The sequence below is a fragment of the Zootoca vivipara genome, chromosome 6 (genome assembly GCF_965207765.1).
Source record: "Zootoca vivipara chromosome 6, rZooViv2.hap1.1, whole genome shotgun sequence".
Lineage (NCBI taxonomy): Eukaryota > Metazoa > Chordata > Lepidosauria > Squamata > Lacertidae > Zootoca > Zootoca vivipara.
In genome coordinates, this window is record NC_142589.1 from 56,598,212 (window position 1) to 56,623,712 (window position 25,501).

Sequence of the window (25,501 nt, forward strand, 5' to 3'; positions counted from 1 at the left end):
TGTTACAAACTGTATAACATGGTTTGTGAACTGAATATATTTGGGTATCTCAATATTCAAATATAATATCATAGCATTTTCACTGCATAAATTACTTTGAGGTAATAAAAAGATTAAACTTAATAAGAATATTTTTTGATACAATATCTTCTAAAGATTTGGATTCATGATAAAGGTTATTGAGTCCAGGTCCATCCCCAATTAAGTCTGTATTGAATAAATTTAAGCATCTCAGCAGAAATACAAAAATTGTCTTTGGACTGTAATAAAGAATAAGTGAATAAAGAAAGATGTAAAAAAGGGTGTGTAATGCGGAAAAATAGCAATTTACTTAGGCATAATAATCTTAACAAATGATAACCAACATATTCCCTTCTTTGTTTCATTTTATCTGTTGCTACAGCTATGCAAACAATTTCTGTGTCTGCATTATTTAGCTTAAAATCTGCTTCTATATTCTTCAGTTTACCCTGATACATGCTGGTGAGACTATGCAGATGAAGGAGCATGGCTTTGCAGACCTGATTCTCAAAGGTTGTGACCACCATGGATGAGTTTAGATCCCATCTGTTTCCAAGCACATCCTTGCCTTCTTACCTTTAAATGATGGCCATTCACCCTTAATGCCAGGGTGAAAGGAAAAGCACACCTCTGCAGTTGGGGAAATGTCTGTGTCCATCCAGCCAAGATGCTGGGTAGCTCACAGATAGCTGTCTGCTGTGACTGTACACCCTTCCCAACACACACATGTGCCATCAGGTAAACACATGTGCAGAACGCTGAGTGTTTTGATAGATGAATAAAGTACTGACATTTGCTTTCCCCCTCACTATACACATATTGCTTCACAACGCTTCTTTAATTGCTGTGTTTCTTGGTAACAAAAATGTCTGGCTAGAAATGCTTCTTTTCTTTGTCTTTACTACTGGAGACTTTGATTTAGGCTCAAGGGCCCCCCATGATCTGAATGGCAATTGATGGGTGGCAATTCTGTTGACTGTGTGAGATGCTTCTGACACGGAGTGTGTCCTCTAACCAATCTATATTGTCCTAAGACAGGCACCCCCAAACTGCGGCCCTCCAGATGTTTTGGCCTACAGCTCCCATGATCCATAGCTACCGGTAAGAGGACCAGTGGTCGGGGAAGATGGGAATTGTAGTCCAAAACATCTGGAAGGCCGAAGTTTGGGGATGCCTGTCCTAAGCCAAGGTGGTTGGGATTCTAGGGTAAATAACAGATGTTGATGCAGCCATGTATCTACTGGTGGCCGGGCACAGGGTGGAGACTTCAGGTCTGGAGCTGAATGCAGCCCTCTCTCTGCCCCTCGTCTGCCCCACACCATGCCCTGTGAATCCTGTCACAGGTAAGATGGGGTGCAAATGTAAGAATAATAAACAAGAAAAGAAGAGAATAATTTCTCTTGCTTGTCTGGGTGGAGAATTGTGAGATGTGTGTGCAGAAACCTTTGAATTTTTGTGCATCTGGTAATAAGCCCAGGGTACTAGGGTCAAGAGGTACTTTGATCACTTTTGCCTCTGCACATACCCACTACTGACATGCAGCACGCAGGTTTCCTCCAAGGGAGTGTGACCTTTGGACTGAACAAAGGTTCCCTGTCCCTGGATCATAAGGGAGAAAGTGTAAATGCTCAGCCATTGACTTCAATGCTGCTTTGGGGGGGAAGAAACCATGCTTCATATTGACTTGATGGCTCCCATTGTAAGCATGTAGCGTGTCTCAGACATAAGCCAGATTGCACAAGCTTTGCCTCTGTTGAAAACTGCGTCAACAGCATCTGTGTCCCCCTGACACCCCTTCTCTGGGCTTGCTTCTGCCTCATTAAATTCTGCAGACTCCCCTTACTCCGTCACTTTTTTTTTTTAAATTTTATTTTTAGGAGGTTATGTGGGGTTTTTTTGGTTGTTGTTTTTTTTGCTCTATTTCCCCACTCAATGCCCCCCCCCACAGCTGCTGAAGCTTATCAGGAGATGAAAGATTTGAAGGACATGCATAATTAATAGCCTGGCGTTATTTGAATAATTTAATTTTGCCATCACAGCGCCATTCTCCAAGTTCAGCCTTAATTTTGCAATTAGGAGATACAAGCAGAAGCTGCAACTCACATGATTAAGGCGCATGGAGGAGAAAAGGGACAACGTGGCAGGGAGGAGGGAACAGACCAGAACGGAAAGCGGATAAAGGCCTCTCAGGACGGGCAACAAATTTACGAAGCATTTTCTAGAGCAGAGCTATTGACCTAGACATATGGGCCCAGAGTCTTTTCATCCAGCTCTCGTGGAAGTGTGTCATGATGATGGAGCCACAGGGAGGGCTGCTTGTGCCATCTCTTGTTATGATACCCCCCCCCCCCCCCAGGATGATGGGAAACCCCCTAGGACCAAATGTGGCCCTCTAAGCCTCTCTCACTGGCCCTCCGAGCTCCTTCCCACCCATGCCCTTCATCAGTTCTGCTTCATGCCTTCCTTGAGTGTTTTTGCCTGCCTAGGATGTGTGCTTGAATCATGTCTCTTGCTTGTCTGGAGGGGTGTGAGAATGTGGGTAGAAATGAGCCCAGTGCAGAAAGGCAAGATATATATTTGTTGTCCTGCTCCCTTTTGCTGTTGCCCCTACCCCAGATGGGCTGGAAATGGTTCCATACCCCTGCAGTAACCTTTTTGACTCCCTCTGACTTTCCCGGCTATTCTCCATGTGCTGCATCAGTTACTGGCCAGAGCAAAGCTTTACTTCCTCTTTCATAACACTAAAACTCACAGACAACCACACAATTCAAGACAGATAAAAGAAAGTACTCCTTCACATAGCGCATAGTTAGACTCTGGAACTTGCTCCCACTGGAGGCGGTGATGGCTCCTACCTAGAAAAATTTTAAAAGAGGATTGGACTATATAATGGAGGAGAGGACTATTGAAAGTTATTAGCCATGATGCTTAGGCTCTGTCTCCACAATCAGAGGCAGTAACACACCTGAATAACCATTCCTGGAACCCTTGGAGAGTGGAGAATCCTCTTGAGGTCAGGTCCTGCTTGCAGGCTTCCCATAGGCATGTGGTTGGCCACTCTGAGGATGACGAGCCTTTGGGCTAATCCAGCAGCCTCTTCTTATGGTCTGATGTAGGAGGAGATACAGCCCTTCGGACATTTGGCTCAGGATTCTGCACAGTGTTTATCAGGCTCCCATTCTTCCTGGTACATCCCAGGCTCACCCTGCTACTACATCAGTAGTAGGCATCTGAACATCCTTTCCCAGACACTTTCTTCACCCCCGGCCTGATTTCTCAGGTGTCCACCTAAGTTAGCTCCCCCAATTGCAAGAAGCAGTGAGGAAACTGCAGCTGACTTGCCTTTCCCTGATCATCATTTCTTTCTTCTGGGCAGGTACACTGAACAGACACCACTCAAGCTGGTAGATGCAATTTTGTTCCTGGAGCATCATGGTCACCTTGAACAAGCTTCTCAGAGGGCACCAAGTGCATGATACCATCTGACGACTACTCCCACCTTGGCAAGCAGACTTGCTGATGAGAAGGGATGATGGAACTTGTGGGGAGGAAAATAGGGTAAGTAACACACATCACTCAGCTTTCATTTATAAAACTCTTCATAATTTTCTGATGCCTTGTTATTCACCACATGCCCAAATGACACTCTGCTCTACCCGGTAATGAGAATAGGTCAGTCTAGTCCAGAAAGCTAAAGGTCTGATTAGTGAAAGCAGCCAGAGAAGGCAGCCAGGGTTGGTTTGGCTAGTTAGCTTGCTTCCCTTCCCTATCATTGTGCAGGCTGTAGCCCATGCTGTTGAATTTGTATGCAAACCTCAAAGTTTCACACCGCTAACTTCAAATACAAGGTGAGCATTGTAAGCAAGTGTATTGTGGTGCTGGAAAGACTACAGCCCTTCTCATCAGGTGCATGAAAGGGCTATCTTTGAGCTGCAGGTACACACGTGGATTGGAAGCGGGGGTTGTAAACATTTTAAAAGGGATATGAAATGCAGAAAAGCAGAGTGATAATTATGTAATTAACCATAGTAATTAAGAAAATAGTTGTTGAAAACACAGACATCTTGCATTGGAAATCCAATTAACACACACAATGCGATTAGGGGGGAAAGTCATTTGTATCCGTTCAGTTAACAAGTGATAGCACTGAACCTCCCAATGTATTGAAATGCACCAGTTTCACATTGCAGGCTCCTAATGAATTTGTTTTGCTTCTGGTCACTTTCAGAATCTCCTACTAGGTTGAAATAGTTTCCCCAACCATCCCAGTGATGTTTGTATATTAGGAGAAATGCATCCTAAAATGCTGATGAATTTTTGTGAGCAAACTGTTGCAGAAATGTAGTAAACAGAATTTAAGATTGAAAGAAAAGAAAAGAAAAAGAATCTGAAATGGATAAATTTGGGCTTATTTACTTTCTGGATTTAAAGGGGACAAAAATAAATCCAGTCTATTAAATATTATTAAAGAAAGGGGGGTTGGATAGTTTCCATTGAGTTGATGTAATGTCTAATAAAACACTAGGTAATCATTTCAAAAAGGCAGAAGTTTAGGCCCATGTTACTTCAGTAGTAAAGCATCTCACTTCTGTGTAGATCACATAGTTAATTCAGAACAGCCATAGTCCATGTTGAGCAGGGCTGATTATCAACAGCATCTTGAGGACACAAGGTTTGGATTCCCCCTCCCGCCCCAGGGGATAGAATTGCTATGTCCAGAAAATGCCTGGCACGAGCTGGAGTGTAGTAGATTTATTCCAAGGTCCCTTCTAGGAAAATATTGCACTCTAATTGAAGTCTGTGTGAAAGGGCTTGAGGTTCATTTTAAAAAGACTCCGCCGTCCATGGAAGTATAGAACAGCTTGAGAGTTATTTTCAGCCATGTCTGTGGGTGGCCCATTTGTTTCTAGTAACCAGTGGACATGGTTTAAAAATGCTGGTGGGGAATCTCTGGCCTGTGGACCTTAATTAGGCTTTGAGAGTTAGCCCTCGAGGACATTTTGTGAGACTTACATCCTACTTTCCTGGGTCTGATCATATATTATAGGTTGAAGCCACAGCTGCAAAAGAAGAAAGAAGAATGTATTCTAAGTGTGCTCCTGATCCATCCCTTCCCCTTTGCAGAAAAAAATGGTACATTTTGAATTTGGTAGGGTGCCAAAAGCACAACAAAAACATCAAATTCAAAAAGTGTCAAGTTTTGGCTGTAAAAGAAAGCTCATGAGTGCACCTGGAGAACATGCTTCATTCTTCCTCTGCATTTGACATCAGGTGACTGACCCACCTTTCAAACTGGCATGTGGAGTGTTGGCATCTACTTGTGGTTTGAAGCATGGGAAATGGACACAACCTGAGGCCCATGACTTCATTTTATGTGGCCCTCCAATGCACCCAGAAGTGACTCCAATCTCCCACAATGATTACTTCTTTCTTGTCTCCTATCTCCTTATTTTCCCTGGTGTTTGAAAGTAGTTTCTCCCTTTCTATAGACTCCCTTAACAATTGGGACAATACTGTATTGGCTAGATATGTTTCTAACTTTTTTATTCCTGGTTACATGACTGGGAAAGACATCCTCCCTGCATTTTCTGAGAATAAATTGGTAGGCTTCAGATATGTAGGAAACTACAGTTAGAAAAGAATTACTGAGTAGACCAGCACAGGACTGGGAATTCTAATCTAAGATACCAGTGATGAAAATTGTAAGAAGGCTGACTTTATTCTGAATTAGTTAATCCAGTATACTCTTGATTCAGGCTCCACCATCGTCAGCCCCGGCTCTGCCCAATGATGACATGTGGTTCTGAAAATATTACCCTCAAGAGAATGCAGTCCACAATAGGGGGCCAGGGAGCCACTGACCATCCATGGTCCAAAGACTAAATCTCTGTAGTGTAAGATCAGTAAATATAAAGCCTTGAGATCCAGCTCCTGACTGTTTGTGGCTTCTACCACTCCTTGCCGTGGAAATTTGGATTGGCAAGGTGGTTAACCCACCACAATGGGAAATGTATTTTGGTCAGGGAAAACGGGCAAGAAGATAGCAGAAGTGATGGGATAGTCTAGCCATTTGAGGATAAAGGCAGAAACAATGAATAGACCTGAGTTTTGTTTGCTCTTGATGAATTCAGGAAGCAAAATTAGATCACGGAAGGAAGCTATGAAGCATTTTTTAAAAAAATAATTGGAACAAAGAACTACTAATGCTTCCCTTGCTTAAATGCTAAAACTCTATAAAAGCGGCAGAGAATGAAGAAGTGGGAGGGCTGGATGTGTAGGATATCCTGGGAGTTAATCGCTAATTTACAAACAACTAGTATATAAATTGCTGTTAATTAGCTGGTAAATGTTTACTGTGGGCTGCTGAATTAGAACCTGCAGAAGGGCAAGATCAGCAAACTGGAAGGGATCAGCTCTCTTCTTAACTTCCTACCTTGTGTGAATTTTAATAGGATGAGTGCCATTAAATAAATAAATAAATAAATAAATAAATAAAGAAATATATAATCTCCAATTTATAAAGGAAGTGGACCCATAATGTGCTCAACTTGTGTGCATGTCAAGCATCCTCTTTGATGCTGGATAGACCCAGTGCTATTTTTCTAGAAAAATGGGCTGGAACTCACCATGAACACCTCCCTTGTTCTCTTAGAATGGCGCCCATCTGAGAAGTGCTGGAACTGAGTCCCAGCGAGTTCAGGCTGAAAAATGTCCTTTGTGCTCATCAAGCCAAAGGCAGCCCATCACCAAGTACATCTGTGTGACTGTCTTGGTGACTCTAAACTAGCCTTTTGCTGCAGGTGCAGTGGTGGAGATTGCTATCTAATGGGCTTCCATGGGCAGGAGCAGGGGCGTCGCAATAGGGGGCGGGGGGCAGGGGGGGGCAGGGCGCCCCGGGCTCCACTCTGTGGGGGGCAGCATGGTGCCCCCTCGCCCCCTCCACCGATGGCTGCCGCTACCGTGGTGGTGGCGCGACCGCCATCGCGGAGGCCCCAATGTTGCTGGCCTCGCCCCTCGCTTCTTCCTGGTGGGGCGGAGGCAAGGGGCTGGCCAGAGAGCAGCGTCAGCAGCGGCTGATGACGCCCCTTGCCACTCCGCCTCCACCTGAGTAGGAAGAAGCACAAAGCATGCTACGGAGTGGGTCCCAGCGGCGCCATTCTAGCATCGGGATCCTTGGATCCGGGCGCTGGAACACTGCCCCCGGCAACCCGCTCCGTAGTGCGATGCGTGCATCATGCGTTATGATGCGCGACGCACGCCCTGCCCCCCCAGGGTGCCTTTGGGTTTGCCGCCCCGAGCAGCCAGAAGGCTAGTGACACCGCTGGGCAGGAGTCTGTCAAAAAGCCCTTTGTCAAGAACATGAGATGTGTTTGCTGGATCAGGCCATGATTTAGCTAATTCAGCAATCTTAGGAAGAATTCCAACAGCCCACAAGCATCAGGTGGTCAACCTGCAGACTGTGGCTAGGTCTGAATATTTGCCACAATTTCCCTGCAAAAGGATCAAATAATGAGAAAAAAAACACCATGTAAGAAAAGCAATGCAAAAATTTATATTTTATTTTAATTCAAAAATTTAAAATAGCTCTCAAATTCAGTAAAGTACGCTGAGACACAAAGGATAAGCCTCATATACAGAGACGGGATAACTTAAAATGTTATATACTGCAGACAAGCCAGCTTTATGTAGAATACATATTTACAATTGGTTTTCTTTTTTTCCTTCTTTTTCTTTTTTTTAAATGGAAACCATATTTATACATTTTATTACATTTACAAAAAAAGCTGAATCTTCCACTACTTTTTACTACAATAATGAAAAAAGAAAATTTACATTGTGTCTTTTTCTCCACTGTACAAACCTTTATTTCATAAAAATATATCTCTGTACAAAAAAGTTTTTTTCTTTTTTTCTTCATTTTTTTTTCTGTTAAACTGTGATGCAAGTCCAATGGGCACTGAAAATGAAAAGATCTTTTGTCTAGCTTTCAAAAAAGCAACAGGGACATAAAAGTGTCTCTCTCTGCCCCCCCCATGTTGATAAGAGAAAAAGAATTCATAAAAAAAGAATCAAGCATTCAGTGGGAGAATACTCAGCAGCAGGGGCCCCCTTGCTCTGGGTCAGCCTTCACCAATGTGGTGCCTGCAATATGTTTTTGGCTGCAACTTCCATCAGTTGGGAGTTTTAGTCCGAAACATCCATAGGGCACCAGGCTAGTGAAGGCTGCCCTAGGGTTTGAAGAAGTAACATTGACATTGCAACTTTATACTAGCCAGCCTCCCAGGGCAGTGGTTTTCATAGTTTTGTACCTTAAGGAAACTTTCCACAGTGGCTGCTCTGTTACGTTCCACTCAACTGCATGTGGCAATGGGTTCTGGGGCCTAAGCTCAGTCTACAAGGGCCTGTTGACCACTTAAACTGAGACTATGTCTTAGTACACACCAGAGATCAGTAATTGTAGGCATGCTGCTCACCATTGCTGATCTTCCTGAGGAACTTTGGAGAAGTCCTGAAGAACGGTTTGGAAACCATGTTCTATTGCATTATCTCAGCAAGTTTTCAGAATGAAATACTCTAGGCTAGGTTAGAAGGTCCTCTGGTTTTAATCCCTATGAGAATGCAAGATGTGGTGTCGCAGGGGGAGCTGGTGCTCTCCAGATGTTGTTGGACAACAGCTTCCATCCTCTCTGATCCCAGGCCATGCTGGCTGGGGCAGCCAATCGTTCAGCGAGCAGGTGAATTTGTAAAAGAGAAGACAGCTTTTGGCCAAGTGGATCCCGAGTGACCCAAAAGCCAGGGAGAGGGCAGGCAAGTTCTGAAGCAAACCCCCCGATGGCAACAGTGGCGAGTGGAACAAAGTTTCTTCAAGACAATAATTTAACATGCTACTTCTGGGGTATTGCTGCATGGTGCTGGATGGTTTGGAAGCATTCACACTGCCATATGCAATTATTAGCCCTCTGTTACCCATGTCAAAAGTTTAGCCAGGTTCCCTGAAGTTTTAACTCATTGTCCTCTGGAGAAAAATGGTAACAAGCCAGAGTGGAACAGGCTGCTTCAGGAGGTGTTGGGGGTCTCCTTTCACTGGAGGAATTTAAGGAGAATGGACAGCCATCTGTCAACAATGCTGTATCTATAGCCTGCCTTGCAGATCAGGAGATTTGGACTAGGCGATCTACAAGGCCCCTTCCAACCCTATGATTCTGTTCTATGAATCACCATTAGTTTAGGGCTTCAGTTGGGGAAGCAGGGGGACTTTGGGTTCTAGCATGAAAAGTTAGTGAACGTTGGTTTGTTGTAGCTCAATATGGCAGCATGAGTGTCCAAACTTGCCCTTTTAAACAAGCTGTACTGTGTTACCTCCCATGGTTATGAAAATATTTCACTACTACTGAAGTTTAAAACCTAACAAACTGCCCTGCATGTAGAAACCGATGCATTAGGGGAAAGATCCCTAGCCTGGCTATCTTGACACACTACTTTTCTATGTGCAAATTTTGATGAAAGCTGCTCCTTTCTGCTCTGTCACCAGCTGATGGGAGCATGGTAGCTTCTACACAGAATGCCCAAAGTAGTTGCATTGACTCTACTACTCCTGAACTGCCCATACTCTCTGTTCCAAACAGCCCAGAGAAATCAGCACTACTACAAAAATATATCACCAAATCATAGAGTCGTACCTCAGGTTACGAACACCTCGGGTTACGAACTCCGCAAACCCGGAAGTATTTTCTGTGCATGCGCAGAAGCGAGAAAATGGCGCTTTGGGTTACAACCATTTCAGGTTACGAACTGCATCCCGGAATGGATCGTGTTCGTAACCCGAGGTACCACTGTACACAAGGGTCGAAGATGCACATTCACCCTGATTAGGCTACATTCCTGCTCAAAGCATATATTTTCTGTTGACTTGAAAAGGGTGAAAAGTAATTCGGAGTCCTCAACACTAGCTGTCTGAAAATTTAGTTAGAATCTATTTGTTCCCTGCAAAAATAAAAAAGGGATAAGGCATGATTGTGATTTTACCATCCCTGGTTCTGCCCAAACCTGGTTGTGTGTGTTAAGGCACCAGTATGTCTTCTCCCTTGCTGTGAGTCTCAGCTAAAAAACCTCAACTATCACCAAATGGCATCTTCCAACAAAAGCATGCTTTCCAGGTTGAAAGCATGAACCAAATCCAACAATACTGGTGAAAGTCAACACTGCCGGTTTCTCCCTTTTATTGGGGAAGATGGCAAAGAATGCAAACACCTGTGCTCCTTTATAGGGATTAAAAATGTAATAGTATTTGCACACAGTAAAAGAATCTCATACCTTGAATTTCCTCTGGGATTCTAAAGCCGTTTGGCGTGGAAATTGCACAAGACGTTATTTGGGGGAAAGGTCAAAGAGTTCTTAGCATGGGGTTGCTGTTCAAAAGTTCTTGCTGTAAAATCTCCTGAAAGGCTGGTAAAAAGGCGATTCCCACTAAACATCAGGAAGAATTTCCTGATGGTGAGATCTGCTTGACAGCGGAACGGACTCCCTTGGAAGGTGGTGGAGTCTCCTTCCTTGGAGGTTGAATGACCACCTGTCATAGATGCTTAGCGGAGCTTTGCTTAGCTGGTATTCCTGCATTGCAGGGGGTTGGAATGGATGACCCCCAGGGTCCCTTCCAATGCTACAATTTTATGGTTCTATGCTCTCAGGAGGATCCAGGGTTACATCTAGGATCTTCTGGACATGACTTAAGCATGCTCCAGTTTAATCAGATTTTGCCTCAAGTTTGTTAAGCAGCCAGAGTAAATTCCAGCTTTAAACCATGCCCCAAATGCCTACACAAATCCCAATTTTTGTTTTGCCTGGGAAAATATGGGACCCATCTACCCTAGTTTACACAAATGGTAGATGAGGCTTTAATGTTCAGTCAACTGTAATATACCTTTGATCGCTTGATGATGGATGCTCAAGAGATGGGGCACATCAAACATATGTTCTTGATTGTACCACTTCAGACTGCAGGTTGGGCATTGCAGGGCTGTATTTATACTTATCCCTCTACTCTCTAAAAATTCCTGCAGGTGAGGTGAATAGATGTCAAAGAGAATATTTTCAACCAGCTCTCTCCCTGGCAGACTACTACTGTAACCAACACTGTGCTAGATGAATCTGACTGCATGTGACAAATGGGCTGCTCTAGACAATGCAAAGTCTCTGGATTTTTACTCTTGGCAATAGACTAATCTAGACTAGTAGTGTAAGATTCTGACCTTGTAGCAAGAGATGGGGGCTGAGTGGGTTCATTCAGTTTCTCCCTTCAGTAGAGCAGTTGTGTACTCCAGCAGGAAGCACAGAACATAATAAAATGGAGAAGAGAGCAGTTTCACAATACTGCAGGAAAACGTATTTGCCATATTTTTGTTGTTGAAATAAATGTAAAAGAAATGCGAGCAATCCTACTATGGTGGTATAGATTGGGGTGTGTGTGCTCAGCCTCTTTTTTTACCAAAAGGAATCTAAATGAGGAGGGAGGAGGTCAGAACAAAATGAATTAGTCTCATTGGACACTGGTGATGCCACATACAGTAACCAAAAGGACTTCATGACTCATGCTGCCATATTCCACAGGGCATTATTCGAAAAGGCAAGGGAAGTGCATTTGTGAGAAATTGTTCCCCAGTGACAAAATACTGTAGTTCAAGGGCTGGCAAAATGCGACCGACCTGCAATGAATGTGCTAGCTAGGGAAAGATGCTTTGATTTCAACTTTGACAACTGTGCAAATAAGGCTGCCCACCCCCTATGCTAAGAAAGGTCCATGGCATGGTCCCTACTCTCGAACAATCCTGTCAACACTAGCAAGAACAAAGCAACAATGGCAGCTGTGGTTTAAAAGGCAGGGTTCAAATTGGCCTTATACCTGGAACAAAGACAAGCAGCTGACCTTGACAGAATAAAGCAGAGGTTATTTTAAATTACAGAATGAGGTGGGTTTGAGGAGTGTCAGGTTTTGCAGAAACCTCCAATCCTTGAAGCAGGCTATTAGCATGAAGTACCTACATGAGATGGGGGAGGAAGAAGAGAATGAACACATATGAAGCAACCATTTCTCCATTTGCTAAACCTGCTGCTTTAGTTCAATGTGATGGGTGCTTTTGTGCCTCATACTCTCTGCATCCAGGAAGTCTCCTCAGCTCCAATGCAGCCACTTCATCTTGCATGTCTTTAACACTGTTAGATTTCCCTACCAGGTCACGATGTACTCCCCAGAAGGCGATAATCAACCAAAAACAAGCAGCTGGACAACCTCTGGTCTCTGGGTTCTGGAATTGGCCAGAATCAGCTAGAAAAAGGCTCAGAGGTGGGGGACATGTTGGTGGATCTGCTCCCAGGTGGTCGTAACACGAGGGCTGGAGTGGGTGCTTTGGTTGATTTGACTATCGGCTGCAGGGCAGGACGGAACGGCAATGAGGATGTGGAGCGGTGATGAACAGCAAGGCAGTCACTCTCTTTCTCTGGGTCAACTCAAAGGCACCATATCAACTCCACAGCCCCAACATTTCTGGGAGGGATGATCATGGGCAAAGATGAACCAGGAGGAACATCGGGCACTGGTGAGACTCCCGTCCCTGGAGAATGCTGCAGAGGAAGAGAAAACAAGAAGCAAGGATGGATCCACAGCACAAAAGAGTTAGCTTGCTGTCAATGGGCTGGCTGCTAATTCCCACTATGTTTCTAACATTGAGAAAGGGTTATAACTAATCCTTGCCTGCTTATTATTCCAAAGTGGTGTGAATTATGTCCAGTCATGTTCAAATCTGATTACCATTTTTTTCCTTGTGGAACCTAAATAAACCAAGTATTTTTTACCCAAAACAACTGTTTATTTATGAAAATATTTACATTGCATCTATATTACCATAGAAAGGAGACCTTGAGGTGTCTACAAACCATCATAAAAGTAACACCAAACGTGGACTCCATCAAGCACAGAGCATAGTCATTTGGAGACACACACAAAAACGAAATGGGGATTGTGAAGAAGCTTAAGAAGTAGAGTGATTTATGGTATGGCCAGTAGTAGTTGGTGGGATTTGTGTGTGGCCATGTTGCTGCATTGCTGCTTTGCTTTCCCAACACCCTGCATCATTCCGTCTTGGCACATGTGGGCAGGAGCATTGTATTGCACACCATGCTGAGCTCCTGCTGCCTTGCCCCTCTCCCTCTCCCTCTGGATAAGCAGCAACAATGCACGATGTTAGGAAAGCAGGTCGGCAATGCAGCAATCCACTGGGCATCCCATCCCTATTTATTTGAAATTCATGTCTTAATGAACAGGCCGAGATCTGGGAAGCCTTTGGCCTGTGTTGAGTCACCCATAACAAGGGTGGGAAGCTCCAGCAAAGACCTTGCAAATTAAAAACGCTAGATCACTTATGAACTGGGAACAGCTGAACAACACGGCACTTACTGCGCAGGTTTGTTAAGTGCTATACCGCAGTGCACACAGTGCTGACTGTAAACTCTGCCTCATTGGCCATGATATCCGTCGGCTGCAAGTTGCGGTCATACATAGGGTTTTCAAACGTTCCACGGACATTGGTGTTTTCATGCCCAGCGTAACCATTGAATGGCACCTTCGGTCTCCTTCTGTACCAGACAGGACCAAAAAAAAGGAGTCAGAGATGGCCTTGCAGGGCATGCCAGCAGAGAGGCTACTTTGACTGAGCATGGTTGATCAGACATTGGTTGTTCTTCATGGGGGGTTCCTTTAGGCAAGCAGAGCCACTCTCCTCCCTACAAGGTTAAGCATGCTATTTTGCTTGGCATCCCTCCCGCCCCTGATCAGAGTAAATATATCTTTTCCCATATCTTTTCCCCAGCAGGAAGGTGCCCATATCTTTTCCTCAGCAGGAAGGGACAGAGTTTGGTGGGAAGCGATTTTGAGGCCCATTTAAGCAAGTAATGAATAACAATAAACAGGAAAGGTTATGCAGTCTCTCTCTGCTTTTCTCCCCTCCACACAGACTGACAGACAGATAGGAAAGCAATACAAAATTTGTATTTTGCTTTCATGCCTCCCTCCGTTTGCTCCCAGGTTTGCTCACCTGTGTTTGTAGAGATAGAGCACAAACCCTGCAATAATCAGGGCAATGAAAGGCACAAGGATAGCAGCTGCCACTGAACTGCTGTTGGATGCAAATGGATGTCCTATAGACTCGGCATCTCGTTCAATGATGTCTGAAAAGGAAGATGTGCCATTAAATTGCACGCCAAGCTTTGTTGGGAGACAGAGGCTGGGGGTTCTGAGTCTGGATGGCCCATCCCTCGCCATGTGCCCACTACTGCACAAGATATTTGCTCAATTCACATAGTTTATGCAGAAAATATTGTCAGAAAACTGGAAACTCTTATATGTAAGAGAAAGGGGAATAAATGCCAAAACTAACCAATTAGGTAAAGACTATGGCAAGCAGAAAGCACTCAGGTTTGTCTCAGCCTAGACTCCCTCTATTAGCCAATCAGAATCAAACCTTTTATACATTACAGCTTGAATTGAAAATTTCCCCATTGCATTGCTATATAAAAATTACAGAAATAATAGTTATACTGGTATTAAAATAATGTACAAGTAAAAAATTTAAAGAATAGGATTTTTGCACGAAGGCAGGATAACTTACCTAGCCTCTGCAGGCCGAACTGCCCAAAACCTTTGCCATGCACAAACCCCTGGTAGACAAACGTCCCACTTGATGATTCTGGAGTGACCTGTGTATGGGAAGGAGGAACAAACTGAGGAATCCCATGTTTCTGATTGCATAAAGATTTTTGGCTTTGGCAGCAGGGTGGTTTAGCTTAGATTGCTAGACTTTTTCTCCAAAAGCCCCCAAATAATTATTCAACAAAACAACGTAACAGTACAAAAATGATGAAAGTACACATTTTGACAGCAAAGATATGGAGCCCACAGCAAAGAGAACTGATCACACACAGCAGGTTGCTCATCCCGAAAGCAGATCCAGCCCCCCCTGAGCAGTCTCTTCAAATGTTGAAACTGCTCAAGTGTAGTGTTGGGTCTGGGTGCTCAATCAACCACCCAAAGGGCACTGATTCAGCTCATGCTGGTTGGATAGGTGGGTACTTCTCCTACTGTCTGACCAGCACAGAAACTGAGTGTGAATGATTCTCCTCTGTCAATGTGCTTCAGGCTTATGCTGGTCAGAGAGACAAATGTAGGAACCAGAGCTAAAGAGTCCCTGCAGATCGCCACTGTTGAACAGCTCTAACCATCAGACTATTCTTCCTAATGTTTTGTTGGAATCTCCTTTCTTGTAATTTGAACTCATTGGTTTGGGTCCTGCCCTCTGGGACAGCAGAAAACAAGCTTGCTCCACCTTCCATGTGACAGCCCTTCAGATATTTGAAGACTGCTACCGGTATCATATCACTACTCAGCCTCCTCTTCTCCAGGTTAAACACATCCAGCTCCCTCCACCGTTCCTCATAAGGCCTGGCTTCCACTGTGGTGCCCAGAACTGGGCATAGTATTCTAGGTGTGGTCTGACTGAGGCAGAATAGAACAGAGCTATTATTTGCCTTGATCTGGGCACTTCTGTTGATGCAGTCTAGAACTGCATTCATTATTTTTTGCTGCTGCATCACACTGTTGACTCATCTGAAGCTTGTAGTCTACTAAGATCCCTAGATGATCTTCTTCTTCTTCTTCTTCTTCTTCTTCTTCTTCTTCTTCTTCTTCTTCTTCTTCTTCTTCTTCTTCTTCTTCTTCTTCTTCTTCTTCTTCTGTCAACCCAGATGTCCCCCATTCTCCAATCTGCTAAGTCCCATTCTCCAATCTGCTAAGGTCAAATTGAATCCTGATTCTATCTTTTGAGGTATCAGCTGACCCTTCCAGTTTGGTGTAATCTGAAAATCTTTATAAATGACTTCATCCAAGTCATTTATAAAGATGCTGAACAACAATGGGCCCAGGACAGAACCCTGCAGCATCCCACTTGTCGCTTTTTTCCCAAGATGATGGGAAACCATTGGTGATTATACTAGATTAGGAGCTAGAGATCTGGTGAAGTGGAATAGAATCCAGCGAGTCGTGTTGGAGAGGATATTCCATAACTATAGTAACCAGGGAGAGGTCACTACTCCAATTAGTAATCTTATGTTGACTTTTGCTTCTTCAGACTCCCAGTGCAATAGCTCCTGTTGTTTCTTGTTCCCATCCCTACTCTCTCTCTCCCCCCCCCCCGCCCTCCATGGCTCTATACGTCTGCCATTGGAACACATCAGACAAATTCTGAAAGCGTAATGTGTGGATGGGCCAAATGAACAAGACAATACTGGGCTGTGTTAATACATACATGACCATCTAAAGCCCACTTTTCATTCTTGAATTTGTTCATGAAGATCTCCACCGGCCCTGTAATCTGGTATACCTGGAGGAGTAGGTGGACATCTTCTCTTTTGTAAATACCTGTAAAGAGAATACAATGAGAAGGTTGGTCCTTCAAGAGCTTGTGGCTTCTCTTAGCAAAAAGAAAAGTGTGTGTGAGAGTGGGAGACTTATTCACACTTCCTCTTGTCTCACTGCTTTTCCCTAGGGAAAACCACCCTTTAGTGCTCATTTGGAACAAACAACAATTTAGGCTTCCTCCAGATTTCCGTTTCCTTTGATTTAACACTAAGGAGTGGGTTTTCCCTGGAGGAGTGGGGCAAGGGGAAAACTGTTTGGGTTTATGCTTTCTGGGAAGAGGATGAACCAAAATGTGGACAAGCCCTGAGAGAGAGAGAGAGAGAGAGAGAGAGAGAGAGAGAGAGAGAGAGAGAGAGAGAGAGAATGAGAATGACAGTGGTGGGTAATATCCCAGTGATTTTGGATAAGAAGACTTGCAAGCTCTTTCACACACTGGACTTGCACTCTCCAGTTGCACCATGCTAGAGTTAAGATACATTTTATTTCAGATGCTCCTGTCTTCAGGCAGCACTGAATTATTCAGGATGGCAAAATTCTTAAGAGCTCCAAAAAGCTCACTCCAAACAAGGTGGATGGGTGATGAAACATCAGACAAAGGTAAGTGCAAGTAAGTGCACAGCGATGCATATTGGAGGCAAAAAAAAAATCCTAACCATGAATACAGTTCCAGTTGATTATCTGGAAGCTGACCTCAGCTTCCCTTTTTGATCACTTGTTTTGCCTTGACTTTTGGTTAGATGCCTGAGTAGGGAGGACTAAGGATCACTGCAGATCATGACTCTACACACCTTATTGCAAGGGACCCAGTGAATGCAGTTTCTGGGTCCTCATTGGTCTGATGCAGGAATGAGAAACCGGTGGGCCCTCCAACTGGAATGCAACTCCCATCAGCCACAGCCAACATGGCCAATGGATGATGGGAGTTGAGTCTAGCAACATCTGGAAGACTGCAGGTTACCTAGCCTTGGCCAAATGCTGCCCCTATTTCAGCAGGGAGATAGCTACCTACACTTTTAGCCATAACCTGGCACTGTTAATACACTATTAATTCGCTGCACTGTATACTGCAGGGTAGCCAATGTGGTGCTCTCCATGTTTTATTAGACTGCAGCTCCCATCATCCAGAGCCAGATGGCCAATGGTCAGGGATGATGTGAGTTGTACTACAACCAAATCTGTAGGCCACTGCATATTGTGCTAATTACAGTAAGTGAAGTATGGAATTTCTCCACTTCTTTATTACCCAACACGGATGGGCAACTGACTGCACCATCTGTGGCAAATGAGGATATACAGAAGCTGACTTACCAGACAGTTGTAGCTCCACACCACTGTGGTCTTTCAGGGTGGCATTGACTTTACTGGTGACTGGGTCAAAACTCGTGACAGAGAGCATAGTCAGCTGCTTCTTGCCCATGTACTCGTAAGAGCCTTTCCAAAAGGAGTTCTTTGCAAAGACGTCAGCGGGAACTAGGAACAATGCAAGGCAGAACATTTGCAACAAGATGTCAACGGTTAGCCAAAATTGCCTGGGATTCAGTTTCGTACTCATTGAAGCTGTCATGGTGGCCTTTGGAGTTTCCATGGAACTGTGGTTTGGTGTGCGAATGCAGAGCACATTGCAACTAGGGCAAGAGGCACCACTCAGTGGTAGAGCACCTGCTTTGCATGCAGAAGGTTCCAAGGTCGATCTTTGACAACTCCAGGTAAGGCTAGGGCATACCCCTGTCTCAAATCCTCAAGAGTCTCTGCTGCTCAGTGAGGAAAATATTGAGCTAGGTGGACTAATGACGTCTGACAAATGCAGCCTCCTATGTTCTTAAGGAGAATTTGGTTAGCACCCCTAGGCCAGCCCTTCCCAGTGAAGTGAACTAAGTGAAGTGGGATCACAAGGATAGGCAAGCAGGACTTTCTAAAATGTTGGCAGCCTAGCAAAGGGTGTAGATCACACATCCCTTCAGAGCTATATCTATGAGCACAAACAAAGGGTTTTGCTCACCACTTGGGTTCAAGATTGCTAGGAAATCTGCAGAGATATAACTTAGAGGAATTATTATAAGGCATACTGATGTGGGGCAAATAGGACTCAAGTCTTAGGATATGGTTCAGGATAGCAGAAGGGATGGGTTACCCTTTAATTCTGCATTGCTCACTAAAGCTACCTGGTCCTCTTACATTGAGATCATACAGTACACTGAGCACACAGACTTTATACTGGTGCTTACAACTTTTATGCGCATATGGGGCAAAAAAAGCTTCATTTATCTGTGAATTTATCTTCATTTACTTTCAATTAAGAGCACTCATTTAAAGTATTTTAGTTGATTAATGGAATGAGTTTTGATCTATTAATCAGTTAATTATTTGATTCCACTTGCATAAATTTGCAAGCACTGATTCTGTTGGGGGGGTGGGGGGGTGAGTTGAAGGGTCTCTGTGCAGTTTCTTGTTTGAGCCGATTTTCTAAATTTGGTACTAAGGTTTTAATAAAGGAAAGCAGTACCTGACACCTTGGGAAGAGGCAGGTCCCTCGCAGTGCCCACTGGTCTCCCACTGGGACGGACGTCCGCTATAAAAAAAGAGATAAACAAAGGTCAGTTCTCTTAGCAGGGCAATGCACAGGTCTGCCATAACATGTGAGGATAGAAGAGGACCTTTCTGAATAAAGGGGAACATTGTTGGGGTGGGAAGGAAACATCCCAGTGGTTTAGGGTTAGGGGAAAGACTACAGGGGCTTTCTTGGTAGAGGTCTATAAAACTGTTGTTATAGGTTTCGGGGGGGTCAGTCTGGATGATACCTCTGGGTCCCTTCCAGGCCTGTGATTCTGTGATCCAGTGAGGTCTAGAAGCTATAAGAGGGAGCTTCCTGAATCTGTCAAAGTAGTTCCTTTCTTAAGGTGGTCTTGACCGGCCTCATCAGCTAAGTTAGCTAAGAAGAGATGTTGCCATAGTGACAACTGAATATGCTTCCAGGAGATCAAGTCATCCTAGGAGTTAGTTTTTGGTTTGTTAAGTTTTGGCTGGTGCTGGAAGCTGGATACACAGAGGCCTATCTACTCTGTTCTGGACCCAAAGCTGTGACATGGAGCTTCCCTTGAAATCTAATGGCATTAATGTTGTGAGCCCTTCTATCTTATGCTCAAGTTATATTTATGTGTATATGAAAGCATATATCCTACAGACACCACAGTCTTCACTGACCGTCATTCCAAGAAAATTGAACCCTGGGAAAGTGGTGGAACACCGAGAGTCTCTCACCTCCTGGTGATTGGGACGCAAGCAACACTGAACGGGGAGAGACAAGACGGAGGGGTTTCTTTCCCTTTGGTGATATGTGTATGACAGGCAATAGGAAGTAACTCTTTCTGCAGTGCATAATTCAATTATGTCAGAAGACGTGGCCTTTTTTTTAAAAGGACTAGCCAAATCCACAGAGGTGAGGAGTAAGGAAGCTTTTTTGGAACATGGATGCCCATATCTTTTGAGGAACCTGCAGGTCAGGGGATGCATGGCCCAGCATTGGGTGGAGCCAGAGGCAATAACGGGTGGTGTAATGAGTGTGTGTGTGTGTGGGGGGGGGAAGAGTGAATGAATGAATGAATGGCCAGGATAGTGCAGGATGTAAATGCAATCTTGCAATCTCTCTCTCTCTCTCTCTCTCTCTCTCTCTCTCTCTCTCTCTCTCTCTCTCTCTCTCTCTCTCTCTGTCTGCAGGGAAAGGACAAATTTCAGCCTCATCACAGAATGCTTACCAAGGCAAATAGGGGGCTTCCCTGTCCAACTGCCATCTGCTTTACAGGTCCTGTGTTCTGATCCTCTGGTGAGGTAAAAGCCACTCTGGCAAGAGTAGATCAGGGTGTATCCAAGGGAAGGCAGGTCCAGAGCACCCACGTTGGCATGGGATGGGGTTTCTGGCTCCTTGCAAGTGTGAGCTAGAATTATACAAAGAGACTACCCTGAAACCTCAACACAATTTACACCTATATAAACTCTACACAATGGGATGCAGGTGGCGCTGTGGTCTAAACCACTGAGCCTAGGGCTTGCCGATCAGAAGTTCGGCGGTTCGAATCCCCACCACAGGGTGAGCTCATTGCTTGGTCCCATCTCCTGCCCACCTAGCAGTTCGAAAGCACGTCAAAGTGCAAGTAGATAAATAAGTACCGCTCCAGCGGGAAGGTAAACGGCATTTCCGTGCGCTGCCCTGGTTCACCAGAAGTGGTTTAGTCATGCTGGCCACATGACCCAGAAGCTGTCTGCGGACAAACGCCGGCTACCTCGGCCTATAGAGCAAGATGAGTGTGCGACCCCTGAGTCATCCGCAACTGGACCTTAAGGTCAGGGGTACCTTTACTTTAAACCAGTCATCCCCAAACTTTGGCCCTCCAGATGTTTTGGACTACAATTCCCATCATCCCTGACCACTGGTCCTGTTAGCTAGGGATCATGGGAGTTGAAGGCCACAACATCTGGAGGGCCGCAGTTTGGGGATGCCTGCCTTAAACTCTACACAGTTATGGAGATGGGCATTATTTCTAAGGAGCAGGCGGGCCCAGTAGGAGAGGCTGCTGGGATGGGTGGGGAGGTCCTGAGAGCTGCAAATGACCCACTGGTAAGTGCTCCCCCCCTTTGCCAAAAAATGATTTAGCTGCTCAAGCCAGTCCTATTGCGATCAGTCAAGAAGAGGTGCTCATTGTAAGATGCCAGGGGTCTCTGGTAGTGGGATTCAGAAACTTATTTGTTTATTTTACTTATTTATATACCACTTAATGATGTCATTTCCGAACAGGGTACAATAGCTTTACTCTTTGATCCACCATGGCAGCTTAGCAGGTGAGGGGGCAGCTGCACTTCAGCGCCCCCAGTGTGGATGGCCAGAGAGTGGTGTTGCACCAAAAATCTCTGAGCTCTGGGGTTAAAGCTGCTGACTCTGGCCCACTGCCTGAGCCAGAGCAACATGTTGCTCAGCCACAAAGTGAATAGCACAGGGAAAAGACTTTGGCTTAAAGCACACCCTCTGATAAATGCAACCTCTTAAGAGCTCATCCCTACTTCCTTTTGTGCCATGTTTCTAGACACAGATTGTGCTTCAAAGCTCTGTGTTTGAGCACTTTTCCTTTTTCTTTTTTTGCCCCAGTGCTTTCCACATGAAAACCCACACTTTATCTCTGAAAACTATTCCACTGAAAGCCCAAATTGCTGCTTGTTCTGATTCAGCATTAAAGAGCGAGTTTTCACAGGGATAGCACCAGGCAGAAAGAAAGAAAGAAAGAAAGAAAGAAAGAAAGAAAGAAAGAAAGAAAGAAAGAAAGGTAGGTGCTTGGACATGGAACACATGGACATGTCCATAGCTGCCAAGTTCTCCCTTTTTTTTAAGGGAAATTCCCTTATGCTGAATAGGCTTCCTCGCGAGAAAAAGGAAAACTTGGCAGCTATGGACATGTCCCTAGAAAGTTTGGGCAAGAGGTAATTGTGGATGAGCACTTAAACTAAGAATGGCAAGTGTGAAGTTTGTTTATCCCCAGACCTTATTGCTGTATCAAAGCTTAGCTGCTTGCCAGAGTGGAAGTGGAAGATGTCACAAAGGCAAAAGTGCCTTAAGCTCCCCTTGCTATTGTGCTGCTACTCTGAGCACTAGGCTCACTAACCACGAGAGGAAGATAAGGAGAAGGGCTGCAGAACTCGGTGGCACAGCACATGCTTTGCATATAAAGGCTCCAAAGTTTGACCCCCAGCTTCTCCAGCAGTAGGGCTGTGAAAGACATCTGCCTGGGTTTATGGAGAGCAGTTGCCACCCAGTGTAGACAGTGTATACTTGAATCTAAGCAAGGCAGTTTTCTATGAACGGCTTTCAGAATGCCAATCCCTGCTTAACCATTTTCTGGCCCACCTGCTTCCCAGCTGGACTCCCTGCCTGAATGGAAGCCACTGGCTTCCAGACCACCAACCAGTACACTTTCCATGGGGGCATTATAAAATCTGAATGCAGTCTAGGAGACTTGCTTCACTGCACACCCCAATCCCCAGGATTTTAGTGCAGGTTGGACCCCAAAAGCCGGCCAAGACATTCTGCTTCACATCAGGCTGCAAGACTCACGGATGCAATCAGGCTGCATTCCACTCCATGTCAGGTTGGGGAGACAAGCCCGCGTGGTGGAGCCCTGCAACAAGTATCCTTTGTGGCACTTGAAATAGACGATGCTCCCGATCTGTTGGGATGGAGAAACAGAGACTGAGCGGTGGAAAGAAAAAGGGGTTTACAGCCTTTACAGCCTTGGAACCTGCCTGCAATTCCAAGCTGTGAGATGTGGCCAAATAAACTTCAGGCGACACCTTTAGGCGGCTCAGGCACTCTCACAGCCACCCTTCCCAGAATGATGCTTTGAGAGCTTCTCTGGGCTATTGAGAAGGTATATGCACTGTATTCCATAGTAATAGTAATAATAATAATAATAATAATAATAATAATAATAATAATAATAATAATTGGTGCTTTTTAGAGTGCAACAGGGACTCTACTGTTAAACCTGGGGTGAAAGAAATAACCTAAGCAGGGGGAAAGTGGGCTAAAATGAAGAGGAGGAGTGGGGGGGCAGTGGCAGCAGCACAATATCTTGTGCCAGCCCAGTTTATGAAAGGCCATGCATAGCACTAGCCAGAATGTTGGACTGCAGAGATGTGGATTCAAACCCACAGTCAGATGGGACGTTCACTGGGTGACCTTGAGCCAGTCATTCTATCTCAGCCTTGGATTGTGTGTCTAATGCATGCTGCTCTAAGTTTCTTGGATAAAGATGTAATAATCAATAAACAGGTATATACACCAGGATGGTGCACTGCAGATGAAAGGAAGGGCAACAGAAATAGGAAGTTGTGAGAACCAGCGCCTGCATCCAACTGTCAAGGGAGGAGGAGAGGAGGGGATTGGATTCTGAGCAACTAGGAGTCATTAGATGCAGGGGTTGGTTTAGCCCCTACCTCAGTTCAGGTGACCCGAGGAGCCCCACAGCATCAGACTAAAGGCCTATCTAGTACACAGCATCCCGTTTTCCCACAATGGACAACCAGCTGCCTCTGGAAAATCCACAAAGCAGAACAGGACCACAATTGCCCTGCCTCAGCAACTGGTATGCTGCCTCTGATTCTGGAGATCGCAGGTGACCACCATGACCAGTAGGGAGTACTTCTGCACACAGTACCTGGCTAAGCTATGGAATCTGCTGCCAGAGGATATACTGACAGCTAACAGTTTCAAAAGAAGGATGAGACAAATCCCTGAAAGATAAAGGTAGTGACAGCCACTAGTCATGAAGGGTCAACATCTCTGTGAATCACCAGTTGCTGGGAACAATTATTGCTCCTCGTGTGCTTCTCAGAGACATTTGGTTGACCACTGAGAAAAGCAGGATGCTGCATGAAGTAGGTCTTTCGTTTGGATTCAGCAGGGTCTTCTTATGCAACACATTTGCACTTCAGTTCAATCAAAGGAATCATTCTGTGTCTGGGAAACATTACGTGGAAGGGGGGGAAGGGAGGGAAGAAGGGAGACTAGATTAGATGGGTGGAAGGATTGAAAGATACTATGCATCATGCAGATAAAGGAGTTCATTTAGAGAGAGGAGAGAATAAAATTAGATCAATAAAGAGGCAATAATAATTACCTGATAACCTTGGGAGTTGTTTTGCGTTCCATAAAGGGGCACACCAGGATCTATACATGTTGTGTGTGTTGAGTCTGATTAGAAGCAGACAGAAATGTGGCAAAAGATTGAAGAGCAAGGAAGAGTTAATGGCACTATTAATTTAGCATTATTTATCTCCATTTATCTTGCTTAATTCCAACAAGTAAGCTGTGGCAAAGGGATGGCTGAATCTGTCAATTTCAGTTTCTTTCAGCTTCTCACCCTTCTAGTTGCAAGTTCGGCTCTCCAGTTTGTGATTTATTTAAAGAAGCCCTCATGAAAACCCACCAGCATTTTGGTGCGTCTTTCTCCTACTATACACAATATGGCCTAATGTATGCATTTTTGCAAGCAATTTCCCCTAAAAGAATGCAATTTTATGCTATTTTCACTAATATATGTACTTTAATGCACATTTCCCCCTAATACACACAATTTTGCACACAATGTTTATTTAGATAGCTGGATCATTAAATTCATAGAAGTATGAGTCATGAAGGATAGCTATGATTTCGTTCAATGATGGTTATGGGAAGGGCAAAATAGGTAGATTCCCATTAAATCCAAACCAATCTGAATTTGGTTTGCCATCCTTCCCTGTGGTTCTGATGAATGTTGCACTGGGAACCTCTGGGCTGCAGTTGATGGGATCTTCAGTCCTCTCCCTTTCCCAGCCCACACCTGAGATAAGATCTTTGTCTCAGGCTACTACTTTAAATATCCAGACACACAAGATTGGGGGAGGGTTCATGGGGCCTTGTAGTACAAAACTGCAGTTGGGGAGGCACACAAGGAGCCAAGCGTCTCATACCCTGGTCTAGCAACCACACCAATCACTCTTCCTCCCCTTCTCTCTATCTACACACACACACACACACACACACACACACACACACACACACACACGCCTTCCAGACATTTTGTTGTCTACAATAGACTTTCAGCACTCACTGGCTCATAGCTTTCATTGGTGAAATGCCCCACCAAAATGCCCTCTTACCTATGCAGCTTGGCTGTGTTCCGCTCCATGATCCATCAGATTGACAGAACCTCCTTGCTGATCCCACCAGCACCAGTGGAGGCAAACAGGAATATGAGACAGAGGAGCGATACGTGAAGCCCCGTTCTTCTCGCCTCCCTTCAGCTGGGATTCCCGGGTCTCCACAGAAAACCGCTGTAAAAGAGCAGTCAGGCTACCTTAACAATGGCCACCAGTTCAGTAAGGTAAACGCTTCCCAACTCAAATGAATCCTCCGATTATAGACACATCCCACGTAGAGCTGCAATTTTACAGAAAAATCAGCTTCTGGCATGAGGGGTAGGCGAGCAGCAT

At 44.8% G+C, this 25,501-nt stretch overlaps 1 protein-coding gene across 1 annotated transcript in view; it reads right to left on the minus strand.

Annotated features, from left to right (window-relative positions):
* Nucleotides 1-7,633: 7,633 nt before the first annotated feature.
* The window catches only part of CSMD2 (CUB and Sushi multiple domains 2), a 354,334-nt gene continuing 336,466 nt past the window's right edge, over nucleotides 7,634-25,501 (minus strand). Inside the window, exons 59-69 of the mRNA XM_088671318.1 lie at nucleotides 25,169-25,342; nucleotides 24,148-24,221; nucleotides 22,584-22,695; nucleotides 20,239-20,418; nucleotides 18,990-19,055; nucleotides 17,795-17,956; nucleotides 16,374-16,486; nucleotides 14,682-14,769; nucleotides 14,109-14,241; nucleotides 13,472-13,650; nucleotides 7,634-12,639 (exon numbers count right to left, since the gene is read on the minus strand). Coding sequence (XP_088527444.1) covers nucleotides 13,491-13,650; nucleotides 14,109-14,241; nucleotides 14,682-14,769; nucleotides 16,374-16,486; nucleotides 17,795-17,956; nucleotides 18,990-19,055; nucleotides 20,239-20,418; nucleotides 22,584-22,695; nucleotides 24,148-24,221; nucleotides 25,169-25,342 — 1,262 coding nt within the window. The 3' untranslated portion in view covers nucleotides 7,634-12,639; nucleotides 13,472-13,490. The remainder of the gene's footprint in view (nucleotides 12,640-13,471; nucleotides 13,651-14,108; nucleotides 14,242-14,681; nucleotides 14,770-16,373; nucleotides 16,487-17,794; nucleotides 17,957-18,989; nucleotides 19,056-20,238; nucleotides 20,419-22,583; nucleotides 22,696-24,147; nucleotides 24,222-25,168; nucleotides 25,343-25,501) is intronic.